The sequence below is a fragment of the Penicillium subrubescens genome (genome assembly GCF_028828155.1).
Source record: "Penicillium subrubescens strain IBT 31985 chromosome Unknown utg000005l_segment0_segment0, whole genome shotgun sequence".
Lineage (NCBI taxonomy): Eukaryota > Fungi > Ascomycota > Eurotiomycetes > Eurotiales > Aspergillaceae > Penicillium > Penicillium subrubescens.
Window position 1 is genome coordinate 670,436 of NW_026643155.1, and position 24,293 is coordinate 694,728.

General features: G+C 51.4%; 4 protein-coding genes across 4 annotated transcripts; all 4 read right to left on the reverse strand.

The window, feature by feature from the left end:
• Positions 1 to 986: 986 nt before the first annotated feature.
• Positions 987 to 4,300, reverse strand: N7473_006780 (acetyl-CoA synthetase-like protein; the record flags this gene model as incomplete). Its single annotated transcript, XM_057152720.1, has 2 exons — positions 987 to 3,211; positions 3,271 to 4,300. 2 exons carry the CDS (start codon positions 4,298 to 4,300, stop codon positions 987 to 989), a joined length of 3,255 nt encoding a protein of 1,084 aa, XP_057007058.1.
• A 1,024-nt stretch (positions 4,301 to 5,324) lies between these two features.
• N7473_006781 (putative acyl-CoA oxidase) lies at positions 5,325 to 7,518 on the reverse strand (the record flags this gene model as incomplete). The annotated part of the gene is made up of 7 exons (XM_057152721.1): positions 7,238 to 7,518; positions 6,977 to 7,175; positions 6,805 to 6,924; positions 6,599 to 6,748; positions 6,025 to 6,538; positions 5,909 to 5,963; positions 5,325 to 5,845 (listed from the first exon to the last, which is right to left on the reverse strand). Exons 1-7 carry the CDS (start codon positions 7,440 to 7,442, stop codon positions 5,325 to 5,327), a joined length of 1,764 nt encoding a protein of 587 aa, XP_057007059.1. The 5' UTR covers positions 7,443 to 7,518.
• A 1,545-nt stretch (positions 7,519 to 9,063) lies between these two features.
• Positions 9,064 to 10,224, reverse strand: N7473_006782 (uncharacterized protein; the record flags this gene model as incomplete). Its single annotated transcript, XM_057152722.1, has 3 exons — positions 9,064 to 9,654; positions 9,729 to 10,018; positions 10,110 to 10,224. The coding sequence occupies 3 exons, from the start codon at positions 10,222 to 10,224 to the stop codon at positions 9,064 to 9,066; spliced, it is 996 nt and encodes a 331-aa protein (XP_057007060.1).
• Positions 10,225 to 11,959: 1,735 nt separating this feature from the next.
• Positions 11,960 to 13,624, reverse strand: N7473_006783 (uncharacterized protein; the record flags this gene model as incomplete). Its single annotated transcript, XM_057152723.1, has 1 exon — positions 11,960 to 13,624. The coding sequence occupies one exon, from the start codon at positions 13,622 to 13,624 to the stop codon at positions 11,960 to 11,962; it is 1,665 nt and encodes a 554-aa protein (XP_057007061.1).
• Positions 13,625 to 24,293: the final 10,669 nt, after the last annotated feature.

The window sequence follows — 24,293 nt, forward strand, 5'->3', positions numbered from 1 at the left end:
ATCGACAGATACAATCAATATTTCCTCCAGCTCGGTGGTCAGGCAATTCTGGTCGATGATATGGTAGATTCTACCATATGTTTCATAAAATCGCTTGATCCACTTTTCGCAGGTCGACCGATTAGGAAGGAGATTCAGTAACTTCCTACTATCTCCATTCACTCCAGCTGGAACTGAATTCGCCACACGAAGTAGAGACTTGACTTCCGCGAAAGTTCTCCACGTTTGTTGAAACCCAACAGTCTTCTCCAACATGGCCCCTATAACGGGCAAATCGCTGCACGCGGCCATCCAATGAGTACCACCAATCAACCTTGTTTTGAAGTCCGACCCTTTAAAGGCACTATTGGCATAACTGACGGTGGACTGGTTGTGGGGCAGGACCAATGGTGGATTATGGATCTCACCAATCTCACTATCGGAGGAGCGGGGTGCTGGCTGTTGCAACACGAGTTGATCGACCTCTGTGCTTCGAGAGGATACTAATGGTCTGACAGATTCCGTGACTGCTGGACTTTTGGAACGGGAGTAAGCGCACTGTGCGTCCAGTCCACGATCTTGACACGGTTTGTATGGTGCCTTGCGATCGCAGCGCACTTTGGATTTTCGATAATGGTTATATGCCACGGTTTCCCGAACCCGGGGTCTTTTTCGACCGTTGTTTTTCTTAGGGTTCTCGAATGCGTCTGCATTCAAATGGCTGAATGTTAACATCTCGTTGCCCCCAGCTGGAAAGGGTGATGGCTAGAATGAAGACATTAAGAAGATCGACAAGGCTGGACGGGGATCAGCCTTGAACGGGAACTAAATGGCCCCCACCCTGTTCCCAAAGGGTCTCTCGAAGACCAACTGGCCGAATATCAACCTCAGACTTCTATCATTGCACAATGTAACAGCGAAATGCATTACAAATTCATAAAATTTATATACATCCATTCGATGATTCGGCCCAAACCCAACAGGCCATCATAAATAGGTATCACAATCTAAAACTGCCACTGTTTACACCACCGCTTCATCAACTCCGCCGTAACCGGCTCCATCCTCCGCATAGTCTCACTCGCCTCCTCCGTCCGCACCGTCGCAAAGCCCCCACTAACAGCAGTAGCCTCACCACCCGCCCCTTTCGACGCAATCGCAGCAAGACGATAGGTATCCAAAAGCTTCACACCCGGATTCTTCTCCAAATCCACCTCGCCAACAGCGGTCTTCTCCAGCGCCTCAACCCACTCCTGCAAACTGACAACGCGCTCAATCCGACTTCCATAGAACTCTGTGACCGCGGGGACAATAACGTCCTCCCAGACTGGAAGATTCGGGTTCACGGCATGGAAGTACCCGCCGTTACCGTCTTGGCCGGTAGTTACCTCCAAGACAACGCCGGCGATATCCTCGACAGGTGCCCAGCCCAGACTACCCAGGACTCCGAGTTGGCTGGGTAGGAGGCCGAGGAATACGGAGCTGCGGATTAGAGTTGGGAGCCACTCGCGCGGGTTCCATTGGCCTTGTTCAGCGCGGGGCCCGGCGACTTGGCCTACGCGGACGATATTGCGTGGTACGGAGGATGTTGTTGCTGCGGCGTCGAGGATCAGACTTGCGGCAAGCTTGGACTGGCCATAGCCCATCTGCGAGGCGTGGGTGAAGTCTGAGAGGGATTGTTCGGGGATGAGGGTTGGCTCCGGCCATTGCTCGACTGTGCTGACGGACGAAACGAACGTGATGGGGATACGTTTGGTGGCGGTGGCGGCGAAGTCGATTAGGTGTCGGACACCGCGGAGGTGTGGTTCGAAGGAGGCGATGGATTGATTGAAGTCCACGGGCCAGGCGTTGTGGATAATGCGGTCGACTGTGGCTGCGAGGCGGGTTGCGGTCTCTTCGGGTAGGTTGAATGTAGATGAGGTGGAGAGGTCGACGGTGAGGAATTCGACGCGGGATGGTGAGAAGTCGGTGGAGAGGCCCCGGGAGCTGCTAGCTGCGATTTGGCGCTCGCGTGCGTCGGAGGTTCGGTTGAAGCATATGATTTTGGAGATGTCCTTGTTTGCGAGGGCGAGGTCAAGGAGGTAGCAGCCTAGAGCTCCAGTGGTGCCAGTGATGATGATGGTTTGGTTTGTAGCGGCGGGAAGGGGTTTATCAGTTGTTGGGGAAGGGAGGTTCTGCGTGTATTTCTCGACAAGAGCCGAGCATAGGGCCAGAGTGTCGGCCTCGGTGCTGGTGACTGCAGTTCCATTCGAACTAGATCGAGCCAGAGAGTTGATGAAGGAACTGAGCTTGGCAATGCTTGGGTGACTGTAGATACTCCTCCCCTCAATGGACTGCTTGACACTAGCGCTCAACACGCGTGCCAGTTGGAGAACCTGCAGCGAGTCGACGCCGACAGTGAAGAAATCATCATCAACGCCAAGGGCAGGCAACTTCAGTGTCTGTTGCACCAAATCCCGAATCCCTTCCGCAAAAGCGGTCTCTGAGCTAAAATCGAGCTCCACGGCCGCGACTGAGCCGTTGGTATCAGAGCTAGATTCAAAGATGCGGCGAATATCATCTGCGTAGAGCTTTGTAGCCACGGCGCGCTGAACTGTTCCCTTGCCAGCCCGCGGGAAGGGTCGCTCTGGGTCCGACAAGAAGACATAATCACGCAAGATACGACCATGCGCGACAGTCTGTTCATTAACCTTCTCGATAACCGGCCAAACATCGTCGAGGAACTTCTGCTTCTCCTGCTCATTTGGCGGATGTTGTGCCGGTTCAATAATCAACGCAGCATGGAATTGTCCCGCACCCACAACTTGCGCGCCCAGAACCCCCGGATGTCCGATCACCGCTCCTTCGATAGTCGTGGGGTTGAGTTTTTCGCCAGTAGAGAAGACAATAATGTCGTCGGCACGGCCCACGTAGGTCCAGTGGTCTGGTAAAGTTGGATGCGGGCGGTAGAGGTCCGAGGTGCTGTACTCGTCTAGCTCAGGGAAGACGTAAAAGCAACCCTGCACACCGGGATGTCCCTTCTTCTGCCGAATGAAGACCTGCTCGAATGTGTCCTCGCCAAAGGGCCGCCACTCGATACCCAACAATTCTGTCGGGACGATGAACCATTCCCAGAGGGATGAGTCTGGTTGTGTGTAGTATGGCATGTAGATGTACTCGGTTGCTCCGATGGCGTTGACTAGCTTGACCTTGTTCTTGAGTAGAGAGGCCGCTGCAGCGGGTGCGATTGGACCTACATAGAGAGCTAGTTAGTATCAGGACGCAATTAATGTTTCGCTTTCGCTCACTCACCTCCTCCAAAGGCCACAACTTGCAACCTGCTCAGCTCATCAAGCGCTACTTGTGACCGCGACATCTGCTCCAGAATTGCCGGGGGCAGGACAGTATATGTCGCGCCGGAGTTCTGCAACCACTCTATCACGTTATCGCCCGTGAACGGAACCAACGGATCGCGGAATATCACCGGGGTGTTATAGTAAAAGCCCGACAAAACAGTGGGTGCAATTCCTGCGGTATGGAACAGAGGGCAGGTGCAGAGGTATCGTGGATTGTCGAATTTCCCCCATGTCGATAACCACGGCATGTTGCCCTTGTAATCGGGAACATAGCGATGCAGGTCGTTCAGGGCGAACGAGCCCTGGGGGATAACGACTGGCTTGGGTAGACCGGTGCTACCGCTGGTATGAAGCACCACAAACGGATCCCATTCGGCCTCTTCGAAGGTCTTTGTATACGGAAATGGGGCAACCGTCGTGTTCACCCACTCATCCCAAGGAGGGATTGCGACGCTCTTCATCCCTGATCGTCCCGCGACCCACGGCTTCACCATCGATGCCAGCGACTGATCATAGTATAGGAGATTGCAGTCCGTCTTGTTAAACAGGTTCACCTGGGCCTCGACAGAATTCCGTGGCGAGATAAACAGAGCCTTGTATCCAGCCTTAATGGCGCCCATGATAAGAACCACATAGCGCGGGTCTTCAAGTCCGATATACGAAATCGTGGGGAAAGTTCCAGGCGTTGGCGTCCCAGCCTGTTCGATCAGCATATGAGCCACATAGTTGACTGCATTCGCAACTTCCGCCCAGCTCACAGGCTTCCAGCCATCGCGGGGGTAACCAGGAGTCCGTGGGACGAACAAGCAATCGACATCTGGCGCTGCGATAGCCGTTGCATCGATGACATGGGGCATCAAACGTTTCCCACATTCACCTCCTAGAAGCGGCTCGTTCTCCGAGTCGGTAATCGTACCGAAGACATTCACATTGTTCTTAATCATCGTCTGCGACGCGTCGCGGCTGCGATCAACAAGCTCACCCATCTTTGCGACGCGATTGACTTTCACAATTTAGTGCCAGGTCAAACCCCTCCATTATATTCATCCTCTAAATGGTTTATCCCCCGCTCTATGTTCTAACTCGTCTCGGGCCCTCGGCTCAGCTACGGCGACTCCGTGTTTTGTTTATGCCCGTTGAAGCTAAAGTGGCTACCTGAAAATCTTGGTTCAGCCCCGCCCCTCGGGCTCGAACTGGTGATCAGACGCGGCGATGGGCCAATTAGTGTTAGTCTGGCTAATTATGTAGATTGTGGCGTTGCTGAGAACCGCCTGGTATCGAGGTGAGAATATCCGAGTAGTCGGAGCATCCCGATTGGTTGGTGGGACTGACGGGTTTGACAGCACAGCTAGCGCGGACACGTTTTCCCACTAGTCTAGTAGACTGTGGATACAACGTTGGGAATTTCCCGTTTGTTGGACCTTGGCTGGATTATAAATGATGTATGTCTATATTCCGGCAGTTGGACTAAGCCGGATCATGCTCAGAACGGGGACTTGGGTGCGAACGAAACGCTTTGAAGTCCATGAGAAAAAGAAGTTGGGGCACAGTTTAGAACTAGATAGTATTACCACTGTCTTAATTCAGCAATGCTTTGACAGGGGATGCAACAGCCACTGCAGTACCCGGTTGCCAAGCTTTGGTTTTGTGGCGACTATCATACATGGTGGCAGAGGCCCTTGATCCTGGAACAGGATACTCTATCCACATTCCGGCGATCTCCGCATATATACACCGACAATAACACCAACAATCAAGGCGATTCGAATCGCGGTATAGCTAAATCCGAGGTTTGTCGCTAAGGCCGCGGGTGGCCCTTTGCCCATACCTGGCATATAGCACTGGCACGGCGTATATCGTAGTCATTAAAGTCTAGCGGAGCGCGAAATACTCATATCGAACTCTAAGCTTAACTACAAGAGGGACCAAGGTCATACCTGCTCGTATTTAAGCTACATTAAAACTAGATTTTTTATGATATCAAAAACGCTCAAATAAACATACAGCAAATTAAAGCTTCGCCTTCGCCTCTTCAAACTTCCACACCGCATCCCCTGAAAACGTCTCCATCTCCCCAAGATACCCATCCCACAAAGCCTGCGAGGTCATAGGCGCATAGCAATACGGCTCGACGCCAGTTTCCTCGACCAACCGCGGCAATTCTGGGAGAACAGCATCAGCAGCCTGTTCCTCCATATCGCGCTGCACTTCACGGCTAATGCCGCCCTTCTCCGCGAACCAACCAGCGTCTTCCTTGAGGACTCCAGCTTCGTAGAGGGCGCGGAGCTGGGGCTCGATGCCGATGTCTTCAGCGGCCTCGAGGGCCATACGGTAACCGATTGCGAGGACGAGGGGGAAGCATAGGGGGAGAATGGCCCGGTTGAAGGCTTCGCTGCGGTGTTTGTTGTTGAAGCGTTTCATTGTTTTCCGTGCTTCGGCGAAGAGACCTGCTTCGTGGCGGGCGACAGGGCTGTTAGGGTTCTTTGGTGATGGGACTTCGTAGCGGCCGATTAGGAGTTCGCTGGCGAGACCTGTTGGATGGAGAATTGTAAATTAGCTTGCGTGAGCTGCATCAAGAGTGGGGGTAGACATACGGATAGCTAGGACTCGAACGTCGCCCTCTGCAGTTGCTACTGCGTTGAACTCCAGCTGTATTGGAGAAAAAAGTTAGCAATGCCCATCATCTCTTTGGGGTTAGAAGAAGCCTTACACTAGCGGCAAGGATTTGATTGCGATCATAATAGCCCTGCCAGCCACAGCCCTCATTGATAAATCTGAGACTGTCCTTGAAGTGATGAATCGTAACCGCCTTGAACGTCGTTGCAAAGATATGGCGGACACGCGAATCAGCCTCAACGCAATATTGCCTTCCTGCGTAAATCAAAAACGCCTGCAGAACATGCGCGCGCGCGATAGCGTGCAAGATAGGAAGCTGCTGCGTCCGGAAATTAATCACGGGCATAGGCTGTCCGTCAGGTCCGAGGATGTGGCGTCGGTAACTGAATTTGCTGGCGTTGTATACAGCCATCTTGATAAGGGGAATGCAAGCGCCTGCTAGGAAGAGGGTTCCGGCGCCCATGCGGTGGATTGTGCTTAGGAAGTTGTCGCGCTCGTTGCGGGGCTTTTCCAGGCTACCGAGTAAGGCGGAGGGTGGGAGTTGGACGTGGTTGAAGTAGGTCAGGGCGTGGTCGATTGGGTTCGCGCCCGGGCGCAGTGGGAAGACTCTGGAGGCGCACTTTTGTTAGTCTTGTGTATATGTGTAGAGATCGATGGCTGATACTGACTTTGAGGTGATTCCTGTGCACATCTTGGCACCATCGGACATGGGAACAAGGAATGGGCGGACTCCGCGGTCCTCTCCATTAACTATGAGACGGGCAACTACCACTGCAATGGTCGGGAGGCCATTTCGTGGAGTATTAGGTGGCATGCATCTTGGATTGCTTCGTTAGTATCGAGGTAGATAAATCTGGAGTCTAGGGTCGCTTACTTAGCGGCATTTGGGTTCGGTGTGTGCAATTCAAAGCCGCCATTGGGCAAAAGTGTCGCCGTTGTTTCAAGATTGCGAGCATCCAAGCCGTGTCCGAGCTCAGTGAGCATGAATTGTGATCTAAAGCAGGTCAGCAAGATATAATTCCAGAGATATCAGGTGGAGAACGCACGAGATATCGACCCTCAACGCCTTCTCTATAATGGCCGGCAATTCTGGATGCGTGGCAGCAAAAGGAGCCACTGTGCCGACGAAAAGATTATACTGGACGCTGACCAGGTTGATTGCACCGCCGTCCATAGCGGTGAGCATGTCCATGTGAAGTTTCCAGAAAGCTGGTGTCATTTCAACTACATCCTTCAATGACAGGTCTATATTTCATTCCCAATCAGTTACTTGGAAGCATGATGGTTAATTTCGGGGAGAAGCTTACTGTGAGCGCGTGCTAAGGCCTGTGCTCTCTTGTATGTGAGCGCCGTCCGCTCCTCGAGAGTCATCGACGGTGACGCAGGCTGCATCAGTGGTGACCTCGCCAATTCCAGCGTCAATGATGGCGTGTTCCATATTTGCTCATAGAGTGCACGGCACTCTGATACGGCAACATCAGGCTCTGAACTTGGCAGCGACGCGAGAGACATGTTTGTTAGATTTTCCAAAGATAATTCTGTTGACAATTCCCCCGGAGTCGCATCATGACAAAGGCCATTTTATGTATCCGCTTCGGTTCAACCGGGCTGTTGAAATTTTAGGGGCTTAGCTGAATAGTTCTACATCGAGGATTCACTAGCAATGTGCTAAGACATAATAGGTCTAAGAGATAACAGGTCACTAATTGGCAGTGTAGAATAGCCGACATTGATCCACTTTGACATCGGGTTCGCCGGCAGTCTGGATTGGGCGGCTGCGAAAACCGTTGAGGGCTTGAGCAGTTATATTTTGGGCATAGTACAGACACCCGTTCCGATCTCAGCTGGGTCGGTATCACCAAGTCAATTGGGCGCACACGAGGGTCTCACCGCTAACGAATGATGAGATGCGCTAGCCACGTAGCGCTACGTAGCGTTGGGAAGTTGGGAACCAGTTCGCGTAGGGATGGTAATCCTAGGTGAAGTTTAATTCAAGAACTGAATTTTGATTTGACGGGAAATTGTAGCGTTTGGATTTCAATTTGTCGACGCCTTAGTGACAGGTCCACTCTAGCTATTTAAACAGGCTAATCAGAAAAGTGAATGAACATAAAGAGCCAATCATATCGCCTAATTAAATTGTTCATCTGAAGCCCCTGACCCTCTTACTCTGTTTTATTCAAAGATATGGATATCTTCAAATTGTGCACGGGGTAGTGCTTCGTCATCGCCCTCATCGCTCTTTCTGTCACTCGCATCATAACTCTAACTTACCATGTACTGTATTGTCTATAATATAGAGCTATGTGGAGACTCCTTAGTCGCTCCGATCGCTTCTTCTCGTTTTCCAGAGTTTTCCTCCTTTGGGCCAAATCCATTACCCATACCTAACGGGGCCCAATTGTTCGTAAGCGAAGCATACCGGTTACCCTAGCAAATCCCTCGGCCTCGGGAACGGCTCCGGCTTGGCTTTCTGTCCGATTGGGGATAATGGCGTCGCAGAATTATGTTAATTGTGGGGAAAGATCAATTCTCGAAGCCACATCGCCTGAGACGAATATGTAATCGCGTTCGTCTTGGCCCTGGCCCGGGGGTTTTGCATTAGGGTCTTTCTGCAGTGTTTGCGAGATAGTTACAATGAATGATGCATAGGAATCATTAAGGTTATCAAGTGGAACCAATGTGACAGGGATCTTCAGTGCTTAAATCTCTTCTGCCATAGGATCATCACATAAAATCTCGATTTGATTTAGGGACTGTTCCCTCGTACCAAAAGCGGATAGGTTTGCTTGAAGACTATTTTATGGTAGAAGCTCACTAGTAAACCCCTTTATCTAGTATGTCTTCTAGTTTCTTCTATATAGAGATTTCTTCTTTGACATAGAAGAGAAGGCCTTTCCCACACCACATAGAGGTAGGTAGTAGATATCTAGTGCTCATTCTTTCTCTAGTTCACTAGCTAGCGTGTGGCTTCAGTGCGACCGAGTGGACATGAAGTCCTGTTCTCCACACTGCGTCCTCACGTATGCTGAAATCAAGATGGTTATAAATTATGCAGTGAAAGAAAAGGTTTTATGTGTGAAAATGTCCCCCTGTTCAACGCTATAGCGTTCACTACATATTGTCATAAAACTCATTGCGGCCCCTTCCCAATGATCCCCCTCAAAAAGTCAAAGCCCTGCCTCTGCAACCACCAAGTTTCCGATCCAACCTTCATCATCGCCGCAAAGGTATGTTCCTCGTTAGGAACCTCCGTCATCCCGCACTTCACTCCAGCACCCTGTAGCCTCTTCAACAATTCGCGACTCAACTCAATCGGTACCATCGTATCAGCCTGTCCATGGACGATATATGTCGGTGGAAAGCTAGATGAAACATTCTGTACGGGATCGACTTTCTTGAACTCCGGATCACTGCTTTGTGACTCTGGGTAGATGGCGGAAAGGACAGTTCCGGAGGCGATCTGCGTGAATGCGAAGGCGTCGCGGGGCTTGGAGAAATCGGGGCCCTTGGAGACACCGGATTCGGTCTGGCCTTCCAAAGAGACTGAGCTATCGGTCGGGACGGGCTTCTGATCGTATACCTTATTGAGGAAGGCTTCGGACAGGTTTGGGGGCAGCTTCGCTGCGACGTGTGGAAGGGGCTTAGTCCAGAGGGGGTCCGTGAAGTGTACGGTACCGTAGAGGGACAGGATGGCCTTGGCAGGCTTGGGGACATCGAAACCCTTCATTGAGGTCAGTATGCGTCGATAAATGATAGCAGGGTCTTTCTGGATCTAGTAGATCCCTCTACACTCACCAATCCCAGTGCGAGGTGTCCTCCCGAAGATGTCCCGAAAGCAGCGACATTCTCCAAATCCGCGCGGTATGCCCCCTGCTCCTTAAGAACAGCGTCCAGGTGTCCATGATACACCCACGTCAGCAGATCCCTAATATCCTGCATAGGGCCCTCGAGCATGTTCACGCCGGGACACAATCGGTGATTGGGAACGAGCACAATCCAGCCGCGCTCAAGGCAGTCGTTGACCTGCGGCAGGGAGACCATGCGCGAGTGGCCGAGCATGAAGGCGCCGCCATGGATGTTGATAACTACGCTTGCATCAGCATCAATCGAAGCAATTACATGATATTTCGATGCATGTAGTGGTTCATCTCATTGCAGGGATAGAGTCAGACCCACCAACAGGATACTTCTGCGGAGAAGCCGAGGTGTTAGACGGGAGGTACAAGTCGGTGGTGATCTTGCTACCGTCGACCTCCTTGTAGAGGATTGTCAGAGGGTTTTCGAGAGACATTGTGGTAGACGTTGAGTATCAATGTAGGCAGTGGTATTCGACGTGCGTAACCCCACGGCACCCGGCTTTGGAGGAGCAAGCTTTATATAAAGCTTGAACATCGGCAAATCCCCGGACTGGGGGACTCGGCTTTTCCGGGCGGGGCGGTCGGATGTGTGTCGCACTTCGGGGCGATACTGGACCGATCGCCGGTTGTCGTCATACTATTCTGGTGAGAATATACAATACTTGTTAGGCTCATACTACAGAAAAATATATTCTACAAGTACATAGGGCGATGTGCTTCGCGATATTGTCGAATGGAAACTCAGTCTTACAGCGATATATTTTATTGTAATCTCTATTCAAGTACATACGACCATAGGGTGTGGAGAACAGGGCTTCCCGTCCGCTCAGCCGTACTTAAGCCACACGCCGGCCAGTTAGTAGTATGGTGGGTGACCACATGCGAATCCTGGCTGTTGTATGTTTTGTTTGTATCTTTTTTTCTCGCTGGTTTATTTTTCAGCCCCTTCAGGCCCCTTCACCTGAATGCTCTGAACACCCCTGAAGCAATGACATGGCCCCTCGACTAAACTTTCCCTCCCTCCCACTCTCCCCTGCTCGCTCATGTCCAGTCCTTATTGTGGATTGATCCTGATCGGAGCTGATAGCGGAAAATAGATCCATGGTGGCTAGTACAATCGTCTAGTCTGATCTTGGGTATAATCAGAATCGAAAACAGATCTCCTTATGCACACTGACCCTTTCTTTCTTATACAGTATCATAACGTGGTATACTCCGTAGTCTCTTTTGGATTAGCTGTAAGTTACAATGTCTCCAAGAATACGGAGTACCCTTTTCCGCTTTCCTAGAAGCGAGTGTGACGTGTAATACTGCATACTATGGGTACCCCTAATACGTACTGCCGCTATCCCTCTATGGCCGTAAATATTCTAGGTTTGGCAAGTCCTTTTTATCAATAACCATCATCTCAAGTTTTATCAAGAGGGTCTGTGTTAAGAGATCAGCCTGGGTCATCTGATACTCCATATAAGCCAAAAAGACCACTAGATCCGCGATCACCGCATATGATACAGGAGCCAATATATAAAGTAGCGCACTGTAAAATTTTTATTACATAACAGTCTACACACATAGCCCCGAGACCTACCCCCAAAAAGCTTCGCTTTTCTCACGATATGATATAATATGATACAAAGTCAGTCTTTAACAAAGTCTCAAATGGCTGATGCAGCAGAGTGCAGTGAACGGACAATGGAAAAATCCGTAGGAACATACGACAGGTTGCCCCCCCCCCTCTCCCCCCCGAAGATATTTGTCGGAGACAAGGCATAACGCGACATATGTTAGAAGCGCTCTGCGATCATCTGCTTGAGAAACCTGGTCTCTTATCTCGATGAAACGGCGGTCTTAGTATGTGATGGATTTCAGACAAAGGTAATAACTTTCCAGTATTAGGACGATCAATCATAAGTGGTTCATCTAGGATAACGCCTAACCTAGCTACATTGAAGCCCGAGCTTATTCGTGATATGGTAATTAGTGGAGAATCATCTGCATTATAAATAGTAGCGGCGACTGGCCAAGGTAACGTTCTATCCATCCTAAGGATTGAACGCATCCACCCATGGTGAACACCATGTCTCGCACGTCCATGCCGGCACAGATTTATCTGTTGCATAAGAAATCAATTGAGATCTAATGATGAACATCGCCCGGATAGTAATTGGTTTAATGATTGTTGTATGTCCACATGTCCACTGCATCTTTCCAGGTCATGAAGAAGGGGTTTTGAAACGAAGTTACGTCTCGCTCCCCCAATTCATGGATCCATGGATGGCCACCACGGGTCGAGGCAACGTGCTCTGAAGCAACATTATGACCGTACCACCACCAGTGAGCATGATCTTCAGGATTTGTGCTTAGAGGTGGGAGCCCGTATACCTCAATAACGCCAACTGAGAAGAAGCCCCGACAGTCGTCACACCAAAAGCTTTCCGAAAGATGAGCGGCGAGCGATCGTGAGGCAGCAACGCGTTTAGGGCTCATAGGAGCTACTTGGTTGTGCATCAGGAAGTGAACGAGCGACCAGACTTGGTTAGGCTGCGAGGAAAGCGTGGCCGCACTAGCGAGAGCTTTGTTAATGTCCGAGCCAGGGGAGTCAGCTTGAGCGACGCAATCTGAGGGGCTTCCGAAAAGATTGGGATCCGGAATCAGTCGCATAACTTCATCGAAGCTGGGTATTTCATCGAAGATTTGGGTGGGCCACAGGGCAGCGGCAATGTTGTAGATCCGATGCTGTGTAGCGAGTACACTCACGCCGACGTTACTAGTGCGATTCCAATAGGCACACTCCCCAGGAGAGGCAATCTCGCCCGGGTACAACAGGATAACCCGACGAAGAGCTTCTACCACCTGATTCATGGTCAAGCCACCTTTTGGTGCATCTGATTCTGTTCTCGGACACTCGGTGGAGTCCCACCATGGACCATCAAAGCATGTGTTAGGGGGGCGTTGGATAACACAAGTCGATGGCCGGACTTCAAAATCAGCACCCGTGCAGGTAAGTCCGGGACCGCAAACGAGCGGGCGAGGGAATGGCCAACCATTCTGTTCCCGGGCATAGTTCAGACCAAATTCGTCTTCAAAAGGACCAAACTCGAGAGGGTTGCCAATGCAGCTCTCCTCAGCTTTTCGGAATGCGACGCATCTACCTCTTATAGGTTTCCAGGCTTCCGTTTTGGGTCCAAGTTTGATGCCGTAATCGCCAACGGTGCTGGCAACACAGTCAGCATTGTAGCTGGCGATCAACGCCTCATCAGTTGAGTTCGCGACGAAATCGGCGGCACCGTAGCAGTATTCCCATTGAGGAGTAGATCCATCACGGTCCATAGCCCACGGACCCCATCTCTCGTGGATGTCGATCATGCACCATTCATCGGATGAGCAGATACCCGGCTGTTCATAACAGTCGAGTCGAGCTGGTATCGGGCAATACACGTCGTCGCAGGTCAATTTGATGAGGTCCCCCTTTGCGGCTGTGCGAATAACAGTGGTATTACCGCTCATGTCGACATAGGTGAGGTCTTGGCTGGCAAGGCTGCAACCACCCTGAGTGAACCACATCGGCTGACCCTCGTCGGGCGTTCCGCATTGCACGCCTCCATTACCGTCCGCCATGGTGGTAATCAATGGGTGACCCTGTGACACACGTTCATCCCGTAACATTGCCCAACGGTCCTGAACCGCGGCCGGCCAGGAAGTGCGGTAGTGTTGTGGGTTGGCATACACATTGCTACAGAATGTTGAACTGATGAGGGCGAGAATGACGTTTTTGTTGTGGCGCGTAGCCCGAGTGCGTGGTAAAAGTATCGAGGCTACTGTATTGGCGGACATTTCTGCTGATACTTGGACTTACAGATCAAATTGTAATTGAATGTGATCTTGCCGTTGGAAGTTCGTACCGACCATCAACATTTTACAATGCATTTCATAGGTATTCCAACCTATATATAAGCACAGTGCGGCTACCAAGCACAGCTGCAACCTTAGTTGCCCACGGAATGCGAATCACCACTGGACCATGCTTGGCATACAAGCTTCATTACATGACAGGGACAGCAATCCTCGTCAGAGCTTAAGTTGACAAGTAACACATTCCAATGAGGATAGCGTGGCATCGACGGAATGCATTGTGGCATGGTGACATTCTTGACATTCTAAAAGATGTGAATTAGGTACAGAGGCACAGGGAGGATTGAACGAAGCGGGCAATCAGCAGTCAGTACTATTGGCCCGAAAATACTCTACTGACAAGTGACGAAGTGATCAGGCGTATGAACCATAACGTTAAAAAAGGGATATTATACTATTAAGGAAGGGGGTGGCCTTTCAGCTCTTCACTAGAGGACGGAATCCTTCGAAATCTGATTCTACGGAACCTGCAAGTAGAAATAGTTACGCAATGACAGAATTAACGCAATGTTTTTCTTGCTAAGTTGGAGCTCGGTGAAGCTGAATTAAGCTGGGCTGTATGACAACCACTAAACCCCCCAGAGGAAACATTTGAGAGTCTTATGCAACGGTCGGGCACGCTTCTACGATATGCCATAGGAAAATTTGCCTCCAAGATCTTTTGGTAAATTAATAATCCGTGACATAGGTGGACTAAATCAAGCCTTACACTCCTCGCTTGATGAAGGCTGCGGTAGGAAAAGAAGAGTAAGTATGTTGACGTATATGATGGAATCAAACTTACCGTCTCTTCATAATCTGCTCTTTACGTCTCTCATTCTCAACATTGATTTGAAAGACATTGAATCGCTGTTCTCTCTTACGCAGGCTATTGTTATGATACAGTGGTGCCATAAAAGTCTGTGACCCTCTAAAGTATCGCGTTAATATTATGCGGGCAATTAACGTCCGTACCACTCACAAACTATTACTAGCGAGCGGTATGCCCCTTATAAAGAGGCGGTAAAGAAAGGTACTTTGGGGGTCAAGGACTTTTGCGGTGCCGCTGTACACTGGGGCCGGGTCTCTTTAGATTTGCAACGACGATTTCACAAATGATTCTTTTCAGATGCACTGCTAGCATTTTTGCTGGAACTATCGTCACCATTCATACCATGGTAGCGGAACATAGCACGCCCAGGACTGTACAAACACGAAGTCTCATAGTTTGGCGTTTCTCGAGATATGTTTAGGTGCATGCATACATGCAGAGGAAGCCCTAATTAGACACCAAGTCGCTCAATTCCCATTCCCGGAATGTTTTGCCCATGCTATTTTGCACATATCAAAAGCCCTACATAACTAGTTTACTAGTTAGTTAGTGAGTTAGTTGACTGACATATTAGTCAGTCATCCGTGCCGAAAAATAAATGAGTTAAATTCTAGCATCCCAGGAATGTGTTCACGCATTCCATATTGTAGTTTAAGAAGATAGGATATGAAGGCACACATTACCAGATGGGTGCCCTGTTACAAATCTGAGTAAGTGAATGTAGTTGTAACATTTCTGCTATTCCGGCGCTATCGTTAGTGTAGACTAGTGGGTCCTTGGCATCTTGTTCTAGAGGACTATCTTTCGAACAGTGCATAGCTTTTTCAAGATCAATTCCCAGTGGGTACTTAAGACCAAGTCCTCTTCCGTATTCGTCACTAAGATGTTGGCAGTAAGGATGACCCGCCATTATATGAAGCATTGGATACAGCTTGGTGGATACTCGTCGTAGACCTCATCTACTCAGTCCCTGAGAAGTGGCAAGCTATTTGGTCAAATCGGCTTGCGGTATTAGGCTCATCATCGAGGAGAATAGATAGGGAGTGACTACAACTAATCGCGTAGTATGGGGGCTGTGGAGGTATTCCAGGGTTGGGGCGTAGCGTAAATCCTGTGACCATTGTTCGAGTTCTTGAGGCTGGTAGGTAATTAGCGTCACTCGGGCTTTCACTTATATTCACACGCAATCGAAGTCCTAGAGATGCGTGTCAGCTTCCCGGACGGGACTGGGTATTGGCAGACGCCAGGAATAAGTGGAAGTAGCAAGGCCTTTGTCAAGGAAGAAATGGAGGAAACAGGCTGTGGATGAAAAAGAAAGAGAGGTAGGCCAGCGTGGATCAAGCTATCTTGGAACCCCGCATAGAACATTCTGTTGAAGCTTACAATATGCCCTGAAACGAACGAAGTGAGAGAAAGGGGTTTAATTAACATGGATGTACGTGTGTACGAGACGTTGCAAAAAGATGTGGCTTAAATATATACAGTTCGTTCTGCCACAAACCCCCGTTATTGACCCTTATTGTTGCCGCACCTGCATTATTGTCGCCTTCTTCGGACTGGGTCGTCTTGGCTTAGGGTTGTAAGGGTTTAACTACATATTTATGCGCTCAACGCTACTTTTATTGCTTCGTCATCTGCACGTTATCCTCTAATTTATTGCAATACTACAATCTATATCACCACTAGGACGTCCTGTTTTGTATGTATGTGTTGTGATATACTCTAATATGAAGTTATTCACAAATGTTGATACCTGAGGCTAACAGGCCAGTCGGAAATGCTGCTTAGTAAAACATGGTGCGCACCAATTGGATATCAACCAGTCTGAATTGCTATACAAGCGGGGAGCCTTACTTTGTGGGCTGTAATCTTACTGAGTATACTGTGCATTGAACAAAGTTTTCCTCAATTTAAACTCTCATACTAACTTTTGTCTCAACGCAGATTTCATCAAAATAACAGGGATTAGGAGGATGTGTTCCCTCCGGTTGCTTTGTTGAGTATGTTGGTATCTCAGGATACCGCCAATCACAAGCTGGGAAGGACCCTGGCATGAGGCGATAAGGCTTCCAGCAGGTTGGCGGAGGGATTTCTTCTAGATCGCGTATTTCATCCCTTAACACTTCTTCGCTACTTTTCGCCCTGGGACTGCTTCTGCGTCCTATCGAGCGAATTGACAAGATGACAATATTGGATCTCTCGTTCGAACGCCTAATTGCTTCGGCCAGTTCCAAACACCAGTCCGGTGCAATTGAAATCGGGGTGTGTTGGGGCCAATAGATCCGATTGCGGGTTTTGGATTTGAGTGAAATATTGGAGATGACCCATTCAAACAGCCCTTGCATGGTGAGCCCAGCATGAGTGGAGAGGGACTGGTTCTGTTTTGGCTTTTTGGTTTTTCGAAGATCGAGTCAGTTCAGAATGACGATGCAGTTGGGATTTTTTGGGCGATTGATCATAGCTACCCTAGCGACAAAGCTTTTCACTGACCATAATATCATGTTGAAAATAAGAGAAGAATTCTCTGGAACTAGTAATTGCAAAGAAGGCAAACTCGAAAATGGGCGGCTGTTGGACCAGCATGCGGCGCCAACTTGCTTCCTTGCGTGCGTACGCGCCTTTCTTGGTCGGGGTCCAGATCATATCGAAAGTTGAAAACGTAATCAGGCCCCCGTTGAGAGGCGAGCCGTATATTGGGAAAAATGACGGGAAAGCCTTGGCCAAGAGTGGATTGAGGGTATTCTGAACCTTCTGCCTAGGCATGAAAAATAATGCTTGTTGGATGGACGGGGATGCTCTTATTACATTTGTCCAGTGGTGGCAGATGAGCTGAAAAACAACAACTTCAGCGCCGAATTGAACTTTTGAAATATCTCAGGAACCACGCCAGTTGGCAACTTCTCGTAAACGGCAAATTCAATCTAACTCCCTGCGCTACATTTTGATATCGGTCTCGAGCTTCCTCGACCGATATTGCGATGTTGCGCGCGTCAAAGGGCGTTGGGCCGGTCCCGCCAGGGGCTTCCGGAGGCCCATTGAAAAATCTGCCATCGAACAGAGAGCGCGTATTGAACGCCAACCACGCTGCACACGACCTTCTGAAAGAGATTGGAAGGGGTCAGAATGCAACTAGACCAGCTCCAAAGGTCGTCAACTTCCTCCGCCAGGTGGAAGACCTGACGAAGGACCTCCTGTCGACGCCCCTGACCGACTGGCAGCAGGAGCTCGAAGCACTGCGCAGGGATCTCAAACAGGAGATCCAGGCCGTTAAAGCAGCTGTCGAACCACCAGCTCGGCAGACGATTCGATCATTCGCTGACGCAGCTGCGCGCGCACCAGCGCCAGCGCATTTCCTCTCCAGCAGCTCGTCGAGCAGTTCACCAACGCGCCCGGCGGAGGTGGCACGTGACCGTGAAGTGGTGGTCTGCCTCGGCGACCGCTCACAGATCAGTGCGTTCCGCCGTCTGACGAGCGCTGAGCTCACCAAGCGGGCGAATCAGGCCCGGGCGAAGGCGGCTCGAACGACTAATACCGCGCCCCTTGCGTCCGTTGCGGTGCTTGCATCGCGGCAGTTGAAGTCTGGTGATCTCCGCTTCACGATGCGCGATGCGAAGGAGGCCGAAATCATGCGGATCCATCGAGAGAAATGGGCGAAGGGCCTGTGCAAGACAGCGTTCGTCCATATGCCGACATGGGGAATCATCGTGGACGACGTCAATGTACGCTCGCTCGGGATCAACAGGGCGTCGGAGGAGATACCGCAGGAGAGAGTGATCAAGGATCTGTTAGCGAGCAACGTGCAGTACTGGGGGGATAGGGCTGATATCACGAAAGTCAGCTGGCTTCGCATCCCGTCAAAGAAGAGTGGCTCACTAGTCGTTGAGTTTACCTCTCCAGTACCGGCGAATGTGGCGATTGATAAGGGGGTCCTCTGGGACTGTGATAATTTGACGGCTAAGGTCTACGACCGATCAGCTCGTGTGCGGCAGTGTTTCAACTGTCAACAATATGGGCACATAGGAACCACCTGTGCCAACACCGCGAAATGCGTGTACTGCGCCGAGGGCCATCAGTCTCGGGATTGCCCACGGAAGGATACGCAAGAGAACAAGTGTGCTAATTGCGAGGGCGTACATGCTGCGTGGAGCACCGAATGCGAAGCACGCCAGCGGGAGTTTGAACGTGTGGCAGAACTGTCAAGGCACCGTGGAAGATATCACCACGTGCCGGCACCATACAGTGTCAACCAACCGCCGGCTACCCTGCATTCCTCCTCCGTCAGCTCGTGGGGAACACCGAGGGATTCATCATCGAGTGAGGAGTCCACTAGTGAGCTACTCACTCGCGGCGTTGAGAGTAGCGGTCTCACGCCAGCCGCACGCCCTAGCAACAGGGGCAAGGGCACCGGCCCTACACCAACAGCAAGCCAAACGGGAACAAGCCTACAGGCTAGTCAGCATGCACCTAAGGCAACGGATGAATCGGTCACAACAGCGTCATCCGGCAGGAGGAGGAGGGGGAGACCACGCAAGGCACAGAGGCCCGAACCTCAGCCGACGGAGACCGGTGAGGATGAGACCTCACTGGTAGAGGGCCGCTCCCAAGAGCAACCGATCGTCCTCGACCATCAACCGACACTCCAATTCTCGACCGAACACGACAACTTTCAGTTCTCTGCAGGGCGTACTTTCGCCGCGCCGCCCCTCGATACGATCGACTTCCAACCAGAGGGGCCCAGTTCCCAGAGCAGCACACAGTCAAGGGCAGAGAAGGCTAGGGCCCGCACCGCGAAAGCACGCGAGGCCAGGGCAAGGAAGGCGGCTGAAAGAAAGGCTAGCAGCGATACCAACGACACAAGGAAGTCAGCACGCACTGTACAGGCTGCGGAGGGAGCGAACCAGGAAAGGATCGAGTCAGAGCTTAGCTCGGAGCTCAGCTCAGAGCTCGGTGAGGTCAACATGAGAGACCTAGAGCGTCAGCTTGAAGCTCACAGGGGCGACGATCAGGACTACCAACCATCGTCACCACCAGCGCAGGCGGAGGATAGCTGGAAGCGAAAGCAGCCCCACAGTGAGGATCTATCTCTTAGCATCAGATCGTCTGGGAAGCGCAAGATATACAACAGGAAATCTTCTACATCTCGCCACCAATGAATCATCACAACCGACAACAACACACACCAAGGGACCTCAAAATATACCAGTACAACGTGCACAGATCGAAGGATGTGGTGATGGCGCAGTTTCTGCGGGAAGAGGAGGTTATCAGCGCCGATATCGTCGCGATTCAGGAACCGTGGGAGAATTCCTTCCAAGACAACACCCACCACCCGTTGAAGCAGACACATGAGCTATTGTATCCGATGGCGAGCGAAGCAGGCGGTAGGGCGAGAGTGTGTATGTTCGTTTCAAAGAAGCTAGGTGAATACATTCACCTTGTGCACTCTCGCGACTACCAGGAGGTCCGCGTGAAGACCGAATTATCTGGAGAGCTTCGAATCGTCAACGTGTATAACGATCAGCAACATGGAGCAGCTCTCCGCTACCTACAGGAGACGTTGCCACCCATACGCGAGCAAAAGGGATTTTCCTACCTTGTGCTAGGAGATTTCAACCTGCATCACCCGGTCTGGGGCGGCGAAGATGCCCCACGCGATGCAAAGGCGGAGGATCTCTTGGATTTGATGGACGCTGCAGGGCTGGACAACTGGTTAGCACCTGGTAGCGTTACACGCGACCAGGCTGGCTCGCAGTCCACGATTGACCTCGTTCTTGCTTCATACTCCCTGCGCGAGCAGATGATAGCGTGCGAGGTTGATGATAGCGTGCACGCTGATTCCGATCACCTTCCAATACTCACCTTACTCGAAGTCAACGTGCCAGTGCTAGAGGCTGCAGATCCTGTTAAACGGCGAAACTGGAAAGCAATGGACGTGGAGAAGTTCCTTACCTTCGCTTCCGCCAACCTCAGCATGATGCGACTACCAGAAGAGCCTACGCCACGGGAGATCGAGTACGCCGTCGAATATCTCCTAGATATCGTTCAGCAGGCAGCCCAGGAGTCAACACCCTGGGCACAGCCGTCAGCATGGGCCCGCCAAGGCTGGACCCCCGAGTGCACAGAAGCAATCTCGGCATCGCGCAGGCAATACCGGCAATACATGCGCACACACAGCGAAGAAGACTGGAAGGAATTCAAGTTAGTAAGGAACGCGAAGGGAAGAGTGATTAAAAAGGCGTTGAAACAAGGCTTCCGCCAGTGGGTGCGAGATACGATTGATAAAGGCCCCCGGGGACTTTGGAAAGTGTCAAAATGGGCCCGAATGAGGGACCAGTCAACTGGCAGCAATATCCCTGCCTTACACGCACAGGAAGGCCTAGCGGAAACGAACCAGCAGAAGGTCGATCTGCTCCGTCAAGTCTTCTTCCCACAACCCCCGCAAGCCGACCTCTCGGACATCGAATCAAACTTACCTCCGAATCAACTCGCCTTCCCAGCGATCTCTCAGCAAGAGGTTATAGATGCGATCAAGCGTGCACCGCCTGATAAAGCGCCGGGTGAGGATGGTATCCCCAACCGCGTGTGGAAGATACTAGCAGATAACAGCCACGACTTCGTGGCGATTCTGACGGCTATCTTCGACGCGTGTATGCGAACGGGCCACAATCCTCGACACTTCCAGGCGTCTATCACGGTCACACTCCGCAAGGGTGGCCCACGCGATTTTCGGCAGCCGAAGTCGTATAGACCAGTGGCCCTGTTGAACACCCTCGGCAAGATCCTGGAGTCTATCATCGCCACACGCATCGCGTGGGCGGTAGAAGAACATAGACTACTGCCAAAGACCCATCTTGGCGGACGGAAAGGGATCTCAGTGGACCATGCGATCCAGCTAATCCTCGATCGTGTGCATCGCGCCTGGGGGAGAGGCAAGAAGGTCTCGATGCTGTTACTCGACGTGGCAGGTGCCTACGACAATGTTTCACACGAACGACTACTACATAATATCAAGCAGCTCCGGCTAGGCCACTTTGTGCCATGGATCGCGTCATTTCTTAGCAACAGGAACACCCGCATCAAGCTACCAGGCTATCTGTCAGACAGCTTCCCGACGCCTACCGGTATCCCACAGGGCTCACCAATTTCGCCTATCCTATTCCTATTATTCAACTCGCCTCTGCTATATGTGTGCGACACCGACAGGTGGATGGGAGAGGCTAAATCCTGTGGCATCGGGTGGGTAGACGATGTGGCAATCCTAGTGGAATCGGAATCATACTACACGAACGTCCGGACGATGGAACGGGTGCTTAAGAAAGCAGATCAATGGGCCAGACGACATGCAGCGAAGTTCGCCCCCGATAAATTTGAACTCATTCACTTCACCAACCCTCGATTAACCGACGACCAAAACGACAACCAGGAGAACGACCAGGAGAACACTGTAGACATATACGACTTCGACCGCGCACACCCTCAGGGCGATGACCACATGCCCGTCAGAATCAGCGATTTATCAATACGACCGACACAGTCCGCTAAATACCTGGGTGTCTGGCTCGACAAGCACCTTCACTTTAACACACACCGCCAGAAACTACTCGCAAAGGCCAATGGCAGCCTCGAAGCCCTCCGGGCGATGACAGGATCAGTGTGGGGTGCCTCACTGGCGGCAATGCGAAAGGTCTACCAGGCAGTGGTGGTGCCACAGATGCTCTACGGAGTATGTGTGTGGTATTGCCCTGCTGCGAGGGCCATGCCGGCCGGTGAACTACGACGCACCATCAACGAGTTCACGAAAATCCAAAGACGCGCCGCAATCCTCATCAGCGGTGCCTTCAAATCCACCAGTGCGGCAGCTCTTAACGTCGAGCTCTTTTTAACACCAATCCACCTACTCATAGACCAGATCATTCAAGAAGCAGCAATCCGGATCCAAACAGGCGCTATCTGGGCGCAGCCAGAGTGTCTACGTCGACAGCGATCACCACAGGAAACCAGGGAAGGGGGATGGAGCCCTCTCGAAGCCCTCAGATGGAAGAAAGGGGGATCCTGAATCAACAAGGGACTTGGGAGTCCCGGAAAGCGTTCGTTCTTGCGCCATGGGAGGCACGGATCCCATGCGTTATTGAAGATGCGGAGGCTGCGCAGGCCTCGCATGATAAGATTGAAGCCGCACTAGACCGAGCCCCGGCGGTCTTATTCTTCACAGATGGAAGTGGGTATAAAGGACATATCGGCGCTTCGGCTGTCGCCCCGCGTGAGGGCGTCTTTCAACAGCGATATCTTGGAACCACCGAGGAATCCACAGTGTACGTTGCCGAGCTCAACGGCATTGAAATGGCGGTTGCCAACTTCATCAACCGACCAGAAGACCAAAGACCCACGAAGATAGTGATTTTCTCCGATTGCCAGGCCGCCATCCAGGCGGTGCAAAACCCAAAGCGATCGTCGGGCCAGTTCGTGCTTTCTTCTATTTACAACCACGTACGAACCCTCCGATCGGCACAATCACATCAGCAGCAAACGCCCACGTTCGATCAGATTCCCATCGAGATCCGTTGGATCCCCGCACACGTGGGCGTGCCTGGCAATGAGACAGCTGACGTTGAAGCAAAGTTGGCGGCGACGGGAGGTGTGGAGAACGGAGCGGAACAACCCCACCCCGAGGGGTCCGCGGGTCGCGTCCTTCTAGCAGCGACCGCAAAGCGTCGAGTGCGGCGGCGCATCAAAGAGAGATGGGCACAAGAGTGGGCAAAGGAGCGAACTGGCAAACCGAACCAACGGTTAGTCAAAGCTCCAGACAAGAAGGTGCTTCGGCTGTTCGAATCCCTTTCGAAGCCCTACACCTCCGTGTTGATTCAGATGCGATCGATGCGGATCGCACTGAATCACTTTCTGTTCAAAATCAAGGCGGTAGAATCAGATGAGTGTTACTGCAGCGAGGGGTCTCAAACACCGAGACACATCTTGATGCAGTGCCCGTTGTACGCTGATCTGAGGCAGACCTTCCTTGACAAGATCCGGATGACCGATCTTGGGGATTCGACGGATTATGATGCAATTGTATCACACTCGCAGGCCACCCGCTACGTGGCCGAATTCATGCTTCAAACAGGCCTCCTGGGACAGTTCCGGCACGTCGAAATCGAGCCAGAGCCCCCGCAGGGCGAAGGAAACGATCCGCCAGGATGATCTGGCGACGGCACAGGGGGTGAAGACGCTGGGTAGGAGGAACGCCAAAACCACGGCTTACCGAGAGGTCGTGGAAGAATACATCCAACAAGTCAACACGCCAGTCGACGACGAACGCCACCAATTGAGAACGAAGCAGGAGAGATACCGGGGATAGAGGTGCACAGGAAGCGGCAGGCCAATGTGAGGGCGAATTGAGAGATATATCGTGGGACTGAGGGCTTGGAGGGAGTTTTGATACTGTTTTTGGGCTGGTTTTTGGGCTGATTTCTATGGCAATACGCCGTTTTCCTATGTATTTACTGTTTCATGCGCGGGTCTGGCGTTCGGATCACTCTTGCTTCCGCCGGAGGAAGCGCCTGCATAGCCATTACGCCACTAGTTAGGCTGCAACAGGTTAATAGAGTGTTGATTGATTGATTGATTGATTGATTGGCAGATGAGCTGAAAGTCAGTAAGAAGGGCTCGGATGTCCAGTCGTAATAGAATCGCCTCCAATTTCGGGTATTGAGAGTGCCTCGTCTTGTGATGATATTGAAGACATCGAAGCTTTAGGAGTGCTAAAGAGCAAGTGAGGTTCCGATA